Here is a 17,691-nt window from a genome sequence, read left to right on the forward strand (position 1 = left end):
GAACCTTAAACAGTACAGCTATCAGGCTCTGGTAGCTCAGTGGTTAAGGCATGTGAATTGTAATTAAAAGGTTGCTGATTCAAGCCCCACTACTGCTAAGTTGGGCCCCTGAACAAGGCCCTTAATCGCTCAAGTTGTACTCAGTCACAATTGTAAGTTGCTTTGCACAAAAAGCATAAGCTTTTTGCTGTAAATGTAACCAAGTAACAGAAAAGGCAACACAGCTGTGTGTGTGTGGTTTAGTAGCTGTGTCTTAACGACATTTCCCATAAATATTTTCTGCCATAAATAAAGGAAACACAAACACCAGCAAATGGTGAGAGAATGTTCTAGAACCATCATGTCTAGGATAGACTCTCCTGTTTCTTAACCCTTCAGACCAAAACAGTAATCTGAAACAATGAACACATACTGCAGGCAGTCTCTTTAGTTAAATACCTTAGTTACATTAGGGTAAAGGAAATACATTCCACAAAAAGGACAGAAGCTTTGATAGATAAAACTAAGACAGAAAACTCACTCTAATAAACATGAAAACAAGCAAACGTGAGTTAAGCAGCTTCCATTCCCAGAAAGTCTGAGAAACAGAAAAGAGCTACAGACTGAAATATTATGAGGATACAGAAGTCCTCAGTGTCATCTTGGCCCATGATTCAGTGAGAGTTACTACTGTCTTGAATGTCACCACTGAATAGTTACAAGAAATATTATGTAGCAATTACACATACACACACCACAAAGCCAGAATGGTGTGACACATGCGTTTTGCATGTTGTGATAAATATGAGGCATGCAAGACTATGTGGTTTGTTTTGAGAGTTTTAAAGGTTTTGGAAAGGATTGGCTGCATTTAGCCCATTTCCTGTGGAAAGATTCCTCTGGCTGCTGGAATGCAGTAACACACTGCAGTCAGGCTAAGAGAACCAAGCTCTCACAAACACTGTGATCTTGGAAAGGGGCTGTTTTTGCATGCAAGTATGCATATATTTTGTCTTTAAATGAAGTCCAGAGCAAAGGACTGTATGATTTTTCATTTGTGTGTGAGAGTGTGTGTGTGTGTGAGCAACTATGATTTTAGAGACTGTATAATTTTATGTATGTGTCTGTGTTTCTGTTTGTGCGTGTGTATGTGTCAGTCGGTTTCCTCCAGAATCTGTAGTCGGTCCTCTGTGTAGCGTGGGCTGCTGTACCCTGTGTCTAGAGCTTCACAGTCATCTGTTAAATACACCAGGTCCTACAGAGACATCAGTAACAGCGGTGTTACACACATGGTACAGAGTACAGAAAACTCCAACAACACTCATATTCTAGCTTTCTCTTTACCTCTCCCCCTTACACACCAAATAACTCATGCAGAGTGTTCAGACTGCGACAGTGCAACCACACAAACACAGGATATAATTACACATCCTGGTTGTGAGGCTCACTCACCCTGAAGCATACACGGTTTATGATGATGTACAGCACACGGGCTTTGCGTTTCAGGTACACCACTATCGGCCGCTCCCTGCAGTCTTCCACTGGCAAGTTCTCTGCCACATACAGGAAGTCTCGCAGCTTGGCCATGATGCAGGAATTCTAAATAAAATATAAACAATAAGAGTGAGTTTTAACACTGTTCCACTGCAGTTTCCAACAGCAGCAGTTTTTTTAAAACAAGATCACACATTAAAATGTGCAAATTACACCACCTGATTCATTTAATAAAGTCAGAATCCAGAAATGCCCCGACATTCAAAAATGACTCATTTCTATACAAATCAAATATTATTACCTGCATTTAACTGTACCCTATGCATAGCTGGTCCAGTAACTATAGTCACCTACAGCCAATGCTTTCTATTTAGCTTATTTAAATACGTTTCAACAACTTTGCACTGGTCAGAAACATGCCAAAAACCGCACTCTTACAAGTGTTAACAAAGGCGCTTAAATAGGTACACGTACTTACGTGTAATTTTAGTAGTACATTATTTCTACTGTAATTCAAACGTTTTTTAAACTTAAATATGACATTTTCCCATGCACCCTGAAAATTGCAGGTCTGATGCTCAAATCCAGATTATTCTAACGGTCACTCGCGCTTTATGCAGACTTTCACTGATTTTAGCCTGCACCGAGAGGTGATGCAGTGGTACCAGATGTGAAATGTATGATATTAAGAAAAATACGTAAATAAAAAAACAACCACCGCCTTCCATTGAATGAACTGAGAAGTAACCATATAATTCGAAATACAACACTTACGTGGACATCGAGAAACATCTTTGGCAAGAACTCTGCGCACAATTTCTGTAACAAAACAAAAAGACAAAAACAAAAATGTAAATTTCATATCACGGCAAAATAGCTCTTACTCACGAGCTCTGACCGAACAACATGTCGACCTACCGTGCGATTATGTTTGTGCATTTTATCCAGCGCCACCATTATTTCTTTACTGAGTCCGAGAACACGCGAATAACAGGTTGGGGGCGCGCAGTTTGCAAACCATGAAACACTCAAGAAAAACAATAAAGCAACACGTCCCGCACTCATCTCGGCAGATCCGAGTCTCGTGTGAGTCTAAGCTCCAAAACTTGTCTGAGTTGTAGGTAACAGTGCAGATTTTTAACAAACAATGAAGATGGTGATTGACGTCACACACCCACTACCTATGTCTATGTTATTGCCACGTTCATGCAAGTAAACAGTAATGAAAACCGTGCGTCAATAACAGAATCACTTTAGCAGTGACGTTTACACCCTGACCCCGATGCAGTTTGGTTTACTTAATTATTTTTATTCATTTTGCCACCTAATAAAAAAGCGGAAGCAGACTACGTGTACAAATTTGCCAATGATTTAGCCTATTTATTTTTTACAGTAGGGGTAGTAATTATAAGATTGAACACTTCTGAATTCGTTGCTCTTAAAACAACCTAGGATTAATTACGTTTGAAAAACAACTTGGTTATCGATCGTTATATAAATAATGTTACCTAGTAAATGTCGCCCTCCAGTGAATTGTTACATTATTTTACTCAGGCACACGCTTCAAGAAGACCAACAGATGCTTTCTGGCCAGGAGACCTTTACTGCAAATGATTTTTTCTTTGCAGTTAATTAACTTTAACTGGTGGAACTGCGTTTGAGTATCACACCTTCTGTCCCTTCACCAGCACCCTTTTCAGTGTGCATGAACTGTATCAGGTTCCATTCATGAGCACAAGGAGAGATTCTTCTTTGAAAAGCTAATTTCATATCATCCCTTTGTTACCCAGATTCTAAGCGCAGTTCTTGAATGGTTCTCATCCTATATTTCTAATAGAATACATTATGTTGTTTGAGGTAAACACAAATCGCACACTGCTACTGTGTTCCCCAGGGATCTGTCCTTGGCCCTCTCCTGTTCATCATCTATATGCTACCCCTTGGTCAGATTATCCGCAGGCAGGGTCTTCATTTCCACTGTTATGCGGATGGCACTCAGATCTATATTAACACCAAGGCTAACACTACCCTACCACCTCCTGTTTTATTCTCCTGTATCCAAGATCTCAAGCAGTGGATAAACTTCGTAAAACTCAATTCTGATCAAACGGAATTTCTACTTATTGGCCTGAAGTCCAAAATATCAAAATTCTCCAACCTTAAATTAAATCTGGACAGTATCTTGATCAGTTCGTCATCCACAGTTAGGAACCTTGGTGTACTCTTTTGACTCCTTCTTTTGAACCTCACGTCAAGTCTCTGGTCAAAAATGCCTTTTTTTCACCTATGTAATATTGCTATGCTTAGGCCCATGCTCTCCCCACATGATGCTGAGACCTTGGTTCACGCGTTCATCACCACCCGTCTTGATTACTGTAACTCTCTCCTCATTGGCATCCCTAACAAAACCATCCGCTCACTTCAATATGTCCAAAACTCAGCTGCAAGAATCCTCCTTAATATAAGTAAATCAGTCCACATCACTCCTAGACTACATCAGCTACACTGGCTCCCTGTCCCTGAATGCATTCAGTTCAAAATCCTCCTCCTTACATATAAAGCTCTGCATGGTCTTGCACCTCCCTATCTAGCTCAACTCTACACCCTTACTGACCCTCCCCATACACTTCGGTCGTCTAATGCAGGTCTCCTCTCCATCCCCAAGTTTAGACTGGTGTCTGTAGGAGGCAGATCCTTTAGTGTCATGGCCCCAAAACTATTGAACACTTTACCTCAATCTCTCCATATCTGCTCCACACTCTGCTCCTTCAAACCTCAACTTAAAACATACCTCTTTTCCAAACACTTTTCATAACCTCTTCTCATATCCGTATTTGTTAATTATTGTGTTGTGTCAATTTTATTGCGTTAATTTTATTATTATTTACTTATTTTTTCCCACTATCATTGTAAAGTGACCTTGTGTCTGTGAAATGCGTTATATAAATTGAAATTATTATTATTATTATCCTGAGTGTAAGGATGTGTAAGATGATTACACTTTGAACTATAATCAACAGTAGGTGTGTGTGTGTGTGTGTGTGTGTAAATAAATAAATAAATAAATAAATAAATAAATAAATAAATAAATATATATATATATATATATATATATATATATATATATATATATATAGCCATTGTCAATATTTAGTTGACTTATTACTAAGAAATGTCTGTTGTAAACATTACAGGATTAGCCTACTGAGTTGTTATTTCAGTTGTTATTATTCCTCACTAATCATGTTACTTCTAACTAGTAGTATTGTAAAGCAATACCAGTGTGGATTGGCTTGCTAGTGGTGATGTGTGCCATATATATGGCATATTACTTGGCATAGGAGTTCTAGCTCTGGGTCGAGCTAGTTCTAGAACTTTGCATATAAGAATAGAGAACTGCATCCCCTGTCATAGAGGGCACTGTTGGAGAACCTACAATGTAAGTAATTAGGGTATATTCATATTCTATAGTAAATTAACTGTGAATGTATTACTGTATATGAGTGCCTAGCATAGATAATGGTGGAATGGGAATGATTATTGGAATGTTTGTTCTGTTTTCTATTCCAGACCATACTTCTCATGCTCCATACTTCATTCTTCATATCCTCCACATACTTCTCACTTCATACCTCAATCTCCATACTGCAAATGCATAGCTTTCTGTCTGTAATGGACAAAGCAGTGAATCTAGTAAGCAGGTGGAAGATTTTGTATGTGAAATCAGATGTAAATTCTGGCTCTTGGACAGGAATAAAGGATTCTAGAGTCTTTGTTGGCTTGGTTGTTCTGATATCTAAGAGGCTGCCTGATGTCACTTTAGTACTCTGAATGTTATGTCTAATGTTCTTAATTTTTTCATTGAAAAAAATGAATTAACTCATTACTATTATGTGATGTAATTTGAACACTGGTGTCAGTTTTATTCCTAGTTAGATGTGCAGTTGTACTAAATAGATATCTAGGATTGTTTTTGTTTTTTCTATTAGGGTTGAGAGGTAAGATGTTTGAATGGTAACAAGTACCTTTCTATACTACAGAAGGCTCTTCTTCCATGCAAGCTGGAAGACTACAAGTGTTCTGTTTTAAATGACAAATGTTATCATTATACTCATTTACTATTAATTTGTAAAAGTTTTTGTCCCTAATGTTTTGTTCTTAAGTGGAGCAACATCAATGAGTGCAGCGAAATACTGATTCTAAGCATTCAGTCATTTGAGGTTCTATGTTCCATGGGGTTTGAGGGTATCCCAGTCAAAAATGGTAGGTCTAGGAGATTTGCAATAAATGTGCATGATGTAATCATGTGTCTGGTGTGGTAGTGAGGTGAGGTTACTATATTCTGGCTCATATGTAGTTCAAATGAAATGATGTCTACACTGTATGTCAGTACTAAATTAAGTGTATTTCCTCCATGGTTCTCTTATACATTGGTTTAAAAAAAAAAAAAAGATTCTAATATAGAATATAATATAGATTCTAATATAGAACTAAAGGCTGATCTCAGAGGGTCTTAGGCACTATCAAAGTGAATATAGAAATCACCAACAATAATGGCTCTTTCTACTAGAGTGACTAGATTAGAGAGGAAATTTGCAAACTTGTTAATAAATTCTGAATAGGGTCCTTGTGGCCTTTAGATACAAGGACACAATTATTGGAAAAGGCTGGGTGGGCTTATTATCGCTGCGTAAATTATTTATGTTAGGAAAAAGTAATTCAAATAGACTTGAAATCAGAAGCAACTTTCTGGTTTACGCTTTATGTGTCATTATAAATGACTGCAATGCCGCCTCCATGGCCATATAGACAAGGGAGGCGTACATAGCTGTAGCCAAAAGGACATGCTTTGTTTAAAGCTAAATACACAGTTGGCTTGATTGAAGTTTCTGTTAGACAGAGTACATTAAATCGGTGATCTGTGATGATTTCATTTATGATGAGCACTTTAGATGTAAGGGATCTAACACATAGTAATCCAAGCTTTAGATCAAAGGTGCTGGCAGTATTCTTTGAGTCACTTACTTTAACACTAATTAGGTTATTAAGACATGTTTTTCTTGGTTTTCTGTATTCCTGCTTAGCTCGGGGAACATACCCTGTGTCATAGATTATCTAAATCTGTGATAAGACTGTGACTTATGTTATAAGAGAGGAGAACAGTGCCCTCCTTACTGGGATGGATACCATCCTGCACTAAAAGGCCAGTCTTGCCCTCAAATATGGTCCAATTACCTATAAACCCCACACTGTTTTGTGAGCACCACCACTCTATGTTATATCACCGTACTGCATTGGGATGGAACCAGAACTTACTACAGCATTGGACATCACCTTCTGTAATTGACACACCTCCTTAGTAATCTCTGACTGGTGAAGGCGTATATTCTTAACTCCTACATGAATGTCTTAGAGAACCTATGCTTTCCTAAGACCTTAAGTTCACTTTCAGTGTCTGGCACCCTGGCCCCCAGGCTAACTACTGCTGCTGGTGTCCCTAAGGGCCTATCTTATTTCACGTGTCACAAAATAGAGTCCCCTATAACCACAGCTTTTTAATAGGCTTCTCAGTGGGTGACTCACTAAGTGGGGCAAACATGGAAGGGCTCTAGTGCAGGAGTTGAGGACCTTTTAACATGGCATAAGGCATCCAAAATGTGTACTTCTAATTCCTCAATATCTCTAACACTTTCTAAGGTCTTGATGTGCACCGTTGGTGCTGGAAGCTTCTCCATCAGACAAGCAATTAATATACACTTCTCACAGATAAAACATTATCAATGGATGATTAATAGCTAAACATGTTGCTCTCTTCACATTGAAGAAGAACAGACGTGAAAGAACAGAAGTGTTCAAGTTACTTATGTAGGTAATTCTTTGGATGTAGCTTTTGAAGATAGAGTAGTCTCCATTGTCATGGTTCTTGTCAGATAAAGTGAAACATTTTGAGTATATATATGAAATTACTCAGGAGATACACAGTATTTTCCACATTGTAGCTATATTATAATTCCAGATGGCATTTGTAGTAGGAGCTGCAGCCCCTACTCCTACACTGCAATTAACACTAAGATAACCCCAACAACTCTCACAGATGGTCTACTTATAAAGATGCTTTGGAATACAAGTCTCTGTCCTCCTGCCCGACTAGACCTTCACGCCTAGGACAACTCATAACGTCCATGCTGAGTGGTCCCCTGTACAAACACCAGAACCATCTTAGCTTTACAATGATGGGACTCCAATTCCCTTATGATGTCTTCAAAGCCACCCTGTAAGAAAGGTTTATTACTCTGCAGTGTTTATAACCCCAGATCTGGCCTGAGTAACTAAAAGACCATAAAGTACCCCGCTTGGAATTTAAGGATGACTTCGCAACCTGGAATACTTAGATCAAGAAAAACTTATAAAGGCCATATTCCTGAACAACTACTGGAATTTGACCTTTCCTATATGAAAGACCTTCTTGTGAGCATTACAATGAGGCTAAATTCATATATGTTGTCTGTGTCACAGGACGCTCCCCCCCACAAGTCACATGGTATGGCCTGCTGCGTACAAGAGGGTTCACTCTTGTTTATGGCCACGCCTCCGTGAGGCCACGCACCTGTACACGGTTAAGTGTCAGTGTTTGTTAATCTATTTAAACCCCTGTCAGTGCGTCCCTCACTGTTGGTCATTGTTTGGTTGTCATTCAAAGCTTATGTTAGTATCCGTGTTTGTCTAATCTGTGTACATGTTACAGTTGTTGTTGTTAGGGTTAGGTGTGTTTATGTTCTCTGTTAATGTCATGTGTGAGTGCCACTGTTGTCTGTTACACGTTGTATCATTAAATGTTTCACTACGTTGAAAGAGTCTGTGTGTCCTGCTCCATGCCCTTTGGCACTCGGGCATTCATTACAGAATGACCAGTCACCACAGGATGCCTACTCCCTCGGTGAAAAACGGACTTCCTAGCAAGAGGTACGTAGGTGCCCCCCGCACTGCTGCCTGGATCCCAGGAAATTGGGGAGAGGACTGCGACTGCTGTCTGTGTCTTCTCTGGAAGCGGAGGGGAACATCCCCAGGAATTTTTTTTTTGGGGGGGGCTGAGGCTGTTGAGCCTGGGCCGAGGAGGACCGAGGGGCACCACCACGACCAGAAAGAGAGCGGTTGGGTGGAGCCAGTAGGATCTCCTGAGTCCCTTCCCTTCAGCGGACTCACCAGCGAGACTGGAGGGGTGTGCCCAAAGCCTCAGAGGCAAACTGCCTCTGGGACACTCCTAGAGTGGCAAGAGAGAGGAGGACCGTTAGGGATGGTGGCACATCTGGAACCGGGGCGGACGTGCACCCCTGCGTGTTCGTTAAGGCCATGGACACATCAAGGCGCCTGCATTGACAGCAGGCGCCACATCACAGTGCCTTGTGTTTGTGTGTGCACTATTGTGTGTATTTTGCCTTTTGTTTTTACAGGTGCAATGTCTTTGGGAGTGTACTGGACTGCCCTGAGAGAGGCAGGGAAGCTGCCTTTCTCCTTCTCCCCGTGAGGTCTCCCTGGCTGGTGGCACCTGGCTCGCCTGGTACTGGGTGGGCACCGGGAATTGCCGTGATGTGTGTTCTGTGTTTACGTGTACACGTCGCCCGGAGGTTCACATTCATTGGACAGATGTGTTGGGAGCTGCGCCCCTTGGGAGAGGGTTCTGTCATGGAACACTCGCCTCCCGTGAGTCATGGGGTTTAGCCTGCCACGTAACTTGGGAGGATATGTTTGTGGCCCCACCTGCACACACCTGTACCTCATCTTGTTTGTGTATTTAACCCCTTGTTAGTGTGTGCGGTATCATTGGTCATTGTTGGTGTAGCGTGTTGATGTCAAGATTAGTCTCCTTAGACTTCCCTCTGGTAGTTATCTTAGCTCCATTAGCTCTGTGGATAGGTTAGTCTTGGTTGAGTTAGCCCCATAGCTAAGCTGTTCTCTGGCTTACGCAAAAGTTCTACCCCTCTGATTTCAGTTCTTTCCTTTTGTTGTTTTGTTAATTAGTATTAGATTTGTTTCCCTTATCTCGTCAGTCCCCTTTCTTTTCTTCCTCTTTTATCATTCATTAGGGATTCTGTACACCTGAGCCGAGTCCGCTATAGCAGCCAACGTCAATCATTTGTTAATTCATTAAACTTCAATAAACTTCATATTTATTCATCAAATTGTTCATTATGGCAAATATATTTGAACCAATGGTATTAGGTCACTGAAAAAATACAAACTAATTTAGAAATGAGACTGATATAATGTTAATATACCTTCAGTAGTTCATAGGCACTCGTTGATTGTTTTTTTCACTATATTTTAAGATGGTGCCCCCTTCCAATAGTTCATAAATTTTTTATTTTTTTTTACATCTAATGATGCCATGTGTGAAGAGTTTTGATGTTAAACTTAGCTATTGTCTAAAATATATATTTCCACTGTCTAGTAATCATAATGTAGCAAGGAGCTGATGCATCTTTGCATCCTTTGTGAGCAACTTCCTGTTGTATGTGGATGTACTTCCTGTTGCGCATGCGACCAAACCTCCTCTTTTAAATGTTGAAAATTATGTCTGTCTATTAGTAGAGCTCTTGTGTTGTGTAAATTGTAATACAATATTGTACATACAGAGGCAAATCCTTACTCTGCGTGATACCAGGTCTGGTTTTTGACTCAGATTGCAACTAGTGTCCCTGCATCACTACCAGGATTCTAGGAAAACCTTCTAGTTAAACCCTTGTAACAGCCATAATTCTGGATCTGACCTAATGGATTAGTGTTATGAAAATACTAGGTAGAGGCAGTTAATTTTTAGCCTTGTGATTACTGGGTCTTATCATCGTCTTAGACCACGCCTACGACTCACTGTGTGAATATGAGTTTTAGTAAAGTGATCATTTCAGAGCCAGAACTAATGTTTAACTAGTGAGATGTCATTTTGGTGAACAGTAAATATTAACTTTTGTTAAAACCTATGCGAGGCCAGGCCCTTCAGCGCCCATTGGGTTGAACTTATCAAAGGAGCCATAGCTGATGCGTAATGCTAGCTATTAAATTTAGACGTGAGTGTATCCACTGAATAAAAATATATTAAATTATTGTGAATTACGTTGGAATTGTGAACTGTGTTTTAGTCTCTATGAAACCGAGCTCTTTGTCTCCATCATGTGGTTGTTTTAATGAATGATCGCTACACATAATTGTTGAAGAATTGATTTTCCCCCTCTTCAAGGAGTGAGAAAGCAAAGAGTGAGAAATAAAAGTCAGAGTAACTAAACAAATAATAAAGACCAATTTAAAGATAAATAAATCAATCAGTAAAAGGTAAAATAAATCATTTTTAGTTTGAATTGTTTCTAAAAAAAATCCCATAAATAAATAAATAAAACTTTTAAAAATATCTTTCTAATATGTATACCTTGTTCTAAAGTTAGGCAAACTGGAAAAAGCCATAGACTCAATTTCAAGTTGTTCTATTATAAGCCTTTACCCACCTAGGCATTATTAAGTGGAACATTAGCTTAGTAAAGCTTTGTTGTTCATTGGTGGGAATAGCTCACTATATAGCCTCCACCTGATTCCTCCCCTTTTGGCTTGACTTGTGTGATTGTGTCTTTTGATTGGTACATGACAGCTCTGATACTATAAGGGATTCCATTGTCTCCTGTACCTGGATCTTGTCAGATTTCGAGTGTGACCCAAAGGCGCTGAGCAGAGTATTCAGTGAGCCTTTCACCAGACACCCTACTTTGACACAGTAATGTGGGTCTTCAGCTGTCCAGTCTGAGCTCTCCCGTTGGGGGTGAACATCCTGGAGTTACTCCCTGCCAGAATTATAGCACCTGCTGCTAATCAGAACTTAACAGAAGTGAGCACTGTCATCAGTGTCACCTGACCTGGGCACTCAGTTTGATACCGCAGTGTGAGTTTTTAATCGCGGTCTCAAGTGTCTCTTGCAAGTCGTTCCACAGTGAACACCTTTGAGATTCTCCCTACCTGAGTTATCATATGCACTGCTGATCAACACTGAGTGGGGGTAACCATTGTTACCAGTGATACTCCATTCAGGTATCAATTCTGATAAAACAGCATAAGTCCTTAACTGTGCTCTTGGGCTCTCTCCACCTGGAGGTCCACCAACCTAGAGTTACTCATTGCTGGAGACAGGACACTGCGAGGTATACAGCTGGTGTGGTGGTGTCAAGAACAGCTGAGTGGTGTTAATTAATTAACATCTCATACTCTAGGAATCTGTTAGATGTTTGTTAAAACTTGTGTGTTCAACAGTACACTCACTGGTTTCTTTTTATTCTTCAGCAACCCTTAACACAACAGCTGCTTAAAACACCATTATAAAAAAGATATTGCCTCTGCACAAATCTGTTAAGCACTCACTTTTGCAAGCGCTCAATAAAGCAACTTCTTTGCCCATCTTTGCCACTGAAAAGCAAGTCACACTAAATTGACAATGGTTCCATCACTAAGTAAAAACAAAAACACATCTTAACAAAATAATTAAACTTAAGGATATTTAAAGTCACTGCAACCACAGATAAAATCACATTTAATTTGAATAAAACTGCTTACAACACTCAAACACCAATTTAAAAAATGGTTTGTAGTATCTTCAGAAAAGCATGTGCTTAAACTGCAGCACCTTCATCTGGAACAGTGTTCACAGTACTCTCTTCACTGGCAATGTTCGCCTGTTGTGTCGCTGCTGAAGCGCGAACCACACTCATAGAACTGAGAGCCATCCTATTATGGGTGAAATTAAATAGCACTTTGTCCAGAAAATGTTCCTCAAATGCAGCAGTGTCCTTCAGAAGATGGTGAAGTTTGCTTTCAAGCACATATTTAGCCAAGATTGACAGAGTCAGAATGAGTCTGACATCCCCAGAAAGTGAGAATTCTACTGCTGTACTGTTCAAGATGGCAAAATACTGCTCACATTTCTGTAGCAACCTACATGACTCACACAGATGAGTACATGCAGCATTGTTCACTTGCTCCTTGGTTTCTGCAGCACCTAGGGCACCTCTTCTCCACTACCTCAATGCCACTGACTTCACCTGTAGCACTCTATAACTGCTCCAGCAGCGCTGAATCCATTACTTCAAATGCAACAATATCAGGAGTAGCTTGTGGAATCTTGGTGTTCCAAGTTGTCATAAAATGAATCCCAAACTGCCAATGAAAAAAGTCACTGACCATGTAACACCTACCCAATTCAACCTGGGAAATGTACACATCCCATGAAACTAGTTTTACCTTTCCACTTCTATCTGTAACAAAGCACTCTTGTACTTTGACAGAACTTCCATAAACATTCACATCTGGAGGAGTTTACACATTTTTCTTTGGGGGTGGGGGGTGTACAAGATCAGGTTACAACTCTCAGCTTCAGACAAAGCCCTTACACAAAAAATTACATCATGGTTATTTTTCTACAACCAACCTAATTAGCTAGACATCAGTGCTTTCTTTTTAAACAATATTATAACAATACCTCTACACAATTACCTATCTTAGCTGTAAATTGTAAATGTGTTAAGATAGGTTAACTAGCTATCCAGTTAGCTACAGGCTAAAATGAGCAAACTAACATTAGCTATTTAGTATTCCATCAACATGCAGAAAAGCTACCTAGAGACTAGGAAACATTACAAAATTCTACTAAATCACTTAACATTCACTGCATGCCTTAACAGTTAGCTAGGTACCTAGTTAATATTGTTTACATATAATAAGCAAAAGAAGCAAATTATTATCTAACTAGCATTATATAGCAGCAGAACATTGTTAAAATTAGCTAGCTGGACAAAGTCACATAGCTAGGTAGTTAGTTACACTGGGACTTACTTAGCACTTTCCTGATATTGCTAAGCTTCATTCCTTGTGAACATTTGAGATTCTACAGGAAACATGGCTTGTTTGTCAATGAAGATGATGATAATGGTCTGCTAAATATTCATTCCTATCTGGACTGGACTTACACAATGGATATACCCACGATTTAAGTTTGCGCTTTGTGGAGAAGCTTGCCCTTTGAATGTTTTAGAAGGGCTAGCAAAAGGCGACAACATCGTGCTCAATAACTACTTCACTTACTGTCCAAAAATACCACTGTAACACTGTAGCTAGAAAGTTAACTGCCGTTGTCTATGTTCCTCTCAGTTGTGCACCTGTGATGGTTTACATTTCACAAATAAAATCTACATGCTTAACCTGATTAGCTAAAACAAAACCTCCTACTACACCCACCCCCTTTAGATCTGCCATACTGAAATAAATCACTTGATAGCATCAATTATTCTTAAAATAGTCCATATATCCACAAAGAAATCTTAGGACTAATATATAAGTACCTATTTACTGATTTTCAGCTGTCTACGTGCAACCGTTTGCCAGAAAACCCACCCTGCTGTTTTTTTTTTGGTAAATTTTCACAACATTCTTGCCCGTCCAAAGCAACTGCATGACATGTTTAAAAAGAATATGCATGCTTAACTGACAATTCGTCATGGATGACAGCTCACCACTTGAAGCTCATAACTTTGGACAACCAGTTGTCATTCTCAACTCATGTTTCAAATCTAACCCAGTCTTGCAGATTTCTCCTTTGTAACATATGAAGGATTCGGCTCGTTCTCTCACAGGAAGCTACCCAGGTGCTTGTGCAGTCTCTTGTGATCTCAAAGCTAGGCTACTGCAACTCGCTACTTGCTGGTCTTCCTCCATGATCCATCAAACCCCTACAACTTGTCCAGAATGCAGCAGCACGACTGGTCTTCAATCTTCTGAAGTTCACTTGTTACTCCGCTGCTGCGCTCCCTTCATTGGCTTCCAGTAGCTGCACGCATCAGATTTAAAACCTTGATGCTTGGCTACAAAGCCAAAAATGGACCAGCCCCTTTATACATGAGGTCAACGGTCAAAGCTCGATCCGTAACTCGAGTACTTCTAACCTCAAGTATGGCTCAGCTTGAAATACCATGCTTCAGGTATCATGGAAGACAAGCATCAAGACTATTTTCTGTTCTGGCTCCAAAATGGTTGAATGAACTTTCACTTGCTGTCCAGACAGTAGAGTCTCTTGCAAACTTCAAACTGAGGACCCATTTATTTGTGGAATATTTAAATGACAACTGACCCTGCTCCTATATCTCTATTCACACATATTATGATGTCATCATAGACACCATCTACATGACACTATCTGTGCATTTCCATTTACTGGCTAGCATGTATTTTATGAGTAAGTGACAAAGCACTTTTGTAAGTTGCTGTGATGGGGCAAGCAAGGCCAGACGTTCTCGGATGTAGAGTGATGGATTTATTGTATTCCAAATTTGTGATGGGTGAACAAGCCAGGGTCAAAATCAGGAAAGCCAAGACAGGGGTAATCCAAATCATAAAGGTAAACAGTCTGAGTCAAAAAGCAGAGAGCAAGAATTAACCAGGAAAACTATTCCGAAAAAGGGGCAGACAAAAATCAGAAGTCTGAAGAGCAAAAAACCCCACAATATCCCGTGGATACACAGGATGGAAAATTAGGAAAGAATGCTCAGTAAGCACAGTCAACACTAGTGGAATACTTCACAATGCCGGTAAGGTCTACGCAGGTTTATATATAGTTGGATGTTCAGAAACAGGTGAGGTCAATATTCTGGTGATTTAGGATCTGAAGGAATGTGTATGATTGGTTGCGTTGTTAGCTGAGTGACAAACAGCATGTCGGACGTTGTAGTGTTCTTGGGATTTGGCTGACGTGACAGTCGCTCTGGATAAGAGCGTCTGCTAAATGCCATTAATGTAAATATAAATATATAGAGTGTTAGTAAAGTTCTTTACTTGCTTGCTCATGCCTTTATACAAAAACACATGTTCCTTTACTTCATAACCTAACATAAACTATGCATGCCTTTAGTTACCAAAAAATGCACATTACTCACATAGCACTGTTCCTGAATAGAAAGATAACACCCTACTTTCCTAGATTCCATGGTTGCTGTTGGGCCATAAAGAGCTATTTTCTTTGAGTGGTGCTCCTTCACACCTATGAGTACCAAGGTGTTAGGGGTAAGGGAGGATATAAAATTACTTCGCTTTTTTATTATAGGTGCAATTGACATGAATGGCAGCCGTTTTGGCAACTAGAGGACACTTAGACAAAAACCTAAATGATGGAAAAAAATAAGCCTGGATGGGAATAAATGTCTTGGCCCAAGTGTCTACTTCAGTGGTGTTTGCCTATGCTTCTCTTCCACATCTTCTACCAGCATTCCAAGGACAGTCCTAAACTTCCCCACCACAAGTCACTAAGGTGCAAGTAACAAGTACATCTCAAGTCTTGACACTCAAGTCCCAACTGTTTTTGTTCATTAAAAAAAACTATTCTACTCTGCTTTTTCACTTGTTTGCTCTCGCAGCCCATTAACGCTGATATGTTCAGCTGGACGTTAGTGATGCTTCCGGTGTGTTGCACAGAGTCAAGAAATTTAATTTAAAAGCATACTTAACCTGGTGCTCGCACTCTGGTGATCTGCAGCTTGGGAGTCTCAAGTACCAATAACTCAGCTAACACCTGTTCCATTCATCTGCCTAATAATGGAGTGCCTCCTTCTAAGATTTTAACCCCTTTCATTTACACTTGGGAGTCTAAAGCAGTAGAAAAGGGATATTGACCCTGATGCTGCTTTCTCTTTGCAGTGGCTCGTCGTTACTTCAAAAGCAATGGAACAGCAATCGCATCACAGAGAAAACAAAGTTTTGTGAATTTATTTTCAGAGAAGTGGAAGAAATACTGGGACTCTCTTTTCTCGCCAAAAGCATCTTCTGTTAGGCCCGTTGTTGAGTGAAACCATTTTAACTGGGTGTTGAACGTCATTAGAACTGTATTTTTAAGAGGATAAAGTCTAACCAAACGTAATTCAGATAATCGATACAAATGGACGGAACAGGCGTAAACAAGCTCATAATATAAGAAACCCAGGGCTGGTAATTATATATGATGGTGTTTCGTGGACAAAAAGACCAAATCTATGTATGAAGTTGGTCTTAATATTGCATCATTTGCTCTGCTGCTGGTTGCGACATACAAGAAACCCAACAAAAGGTCATTCAGAGAAGAGCAAGCAGAAAAGCGATATTGACCCTGATGCTCCTTTCTCGTTGCAGTGGCTCCTCGTTACACCAGAAGTCATCAAACAGGACAAGGTTGTGTGAATTTATTTTCAGAGAAGTGGAAGAAATACTGGGACTCTCCTTTTCTCTGTGATGCGATCGGCAAGCGCGCTCGGCTGTTAAGCGAAAGGATAATGGAGTTCCTCCTTTACATTTGCGAGCCAAAAGCGTCTTCTGTTAGTCCCTTTGTTGAGTGAATCCATTTTAACTGGGTGTTGAACGTCATTAGAACTGTATTTTTAAGAGGAGAAAGTCTAACCACACGTAATTCAGATAATCGATACAAATGGACGGAACAGGCGTAAACAAGCTCATAATATAAGAAACCAAGGGCTGGTAATTATATATGATGGTGTTTCGTGGACAAAAAGACCAAATCTATGTATGAAGTTGGTCTTAATATTGCATCATTTGCTCTGCTGCTGGTTGTGATATACAAGAAACCCAACGAAAGGTCATTCAAAGAAGAGCAAGCAGAAAAGCGATATTGACCCTGATGCGCCTTTCTCGTTGCAGTGGCTCCTCGTTAAACTAGAAGTCATCAAACAGGACAAGGTTGAGGGAATTTATTTTCACAGAAGTGGAAGAAATACTGGGACTTTGTTTTCTCTGTGATGCGATCGGTAAGCGCGCTCGGCTGTTAAGCGAAAGGATGATGGAGTTCCTCCTTTACATTTGCGAGCCAAAAGCGTCTTCCGTTAGTCCCTTTGTTGAGTGAATCCATTTTAACTGGGTGTTCAACGTCATTAGAACTGTATTTTTAAGAGGATAAAGTCTAACCACACGTAATTCAGATAATCGATACAAATGGACGGAACAGGCGTAAACAAGCTCATAATATAAGAAACCCAGGGCTGGTAATTATATATGATGGTGTTTCGTGGACAAAAAGACCAAATCTATGTATGAAGTTGGTCTTAATATTGCATCATTTGCTCTGCTGCTGGTTGCGACATACAAGAAACCCAACAAAAGGTCATTCAGAGAAGAGCAAGCAGAAAAGCGATATTGAGCCTGATGCTCCTTTCT

At 39.9% G+C, this 17,691-nt stretch overlaps 1 protein-coding gene across 1 annotated transcript; it reads right to left on the reverse strand.

The window, feature by feature from the left end:
- Window positions 1–409: 409 nt before the first annotated feature.
- LOC113574042 (cytokine-like protein 1) lies at window positions 410–2,716 on the reverse strand. The gene is made up of 4 exons (XM_027004691.2): window positions 2,392–2,716; window positions 2,248–2,292; window positions 1,432–1,578; window positions 410–1,234 (listed from the first exon to the last, which is right to left on the reverse strand). Exons 1-4 carry the CDS (start codon window positions 2,536–2,538, stop codon window positions 1,133–1,135), a joined length of 441 nt encoding a protein of 146 aa, XP_026860492.2. The 5' UTR covers window positions 2,539–2,716; the 3' UTR covers window positions 410–1,132.
- Between the last annotated feature and the right edge of the window lie 14,975 nt (window positions 2,717–17,691).

The sequence above is a fragment of the Electrophorus electricus genome, chromosome 1 (assembly GCF_013358815.1).
Source record: "Electrophorus electricus isolate fEleEle1 chromosome 1, fEleEle1.pri, whole genome shotgun sequence".
Taxonomy (NCBI): domain Eukaryota; kingdom Metazoa; phylum Chordata; class Actinopteri; order Gymnotiformes; family Gymnotidae; genus Electrophorus; species Electrophorus electricus.

Bases quoted from the DNA above. Each gene is read 5' to 3' on its own strand.
- LOC113574042 (XM_027004691.2), bottom strand. From the start codon at position 2,538: ATGAGTGCGGGACGTGTTGCTTTATTGTTTTTCTTGAGTGTTTCATGG. The intron at 2,293-2,391 runs GTAGGTCGACAT...GTTTTGTTACAG, and splicing joins TGCACAAACATAATCGCACG to AAATTGTGCGCAGAGTTCTT. The intron at 1,579-2,247 runs GTAAGTGTTGTA...TATTTTATTTAG, and splicing joins AGATGTTTCTCGATGTCCAC to AATTCCTGCATCATGGCCAA.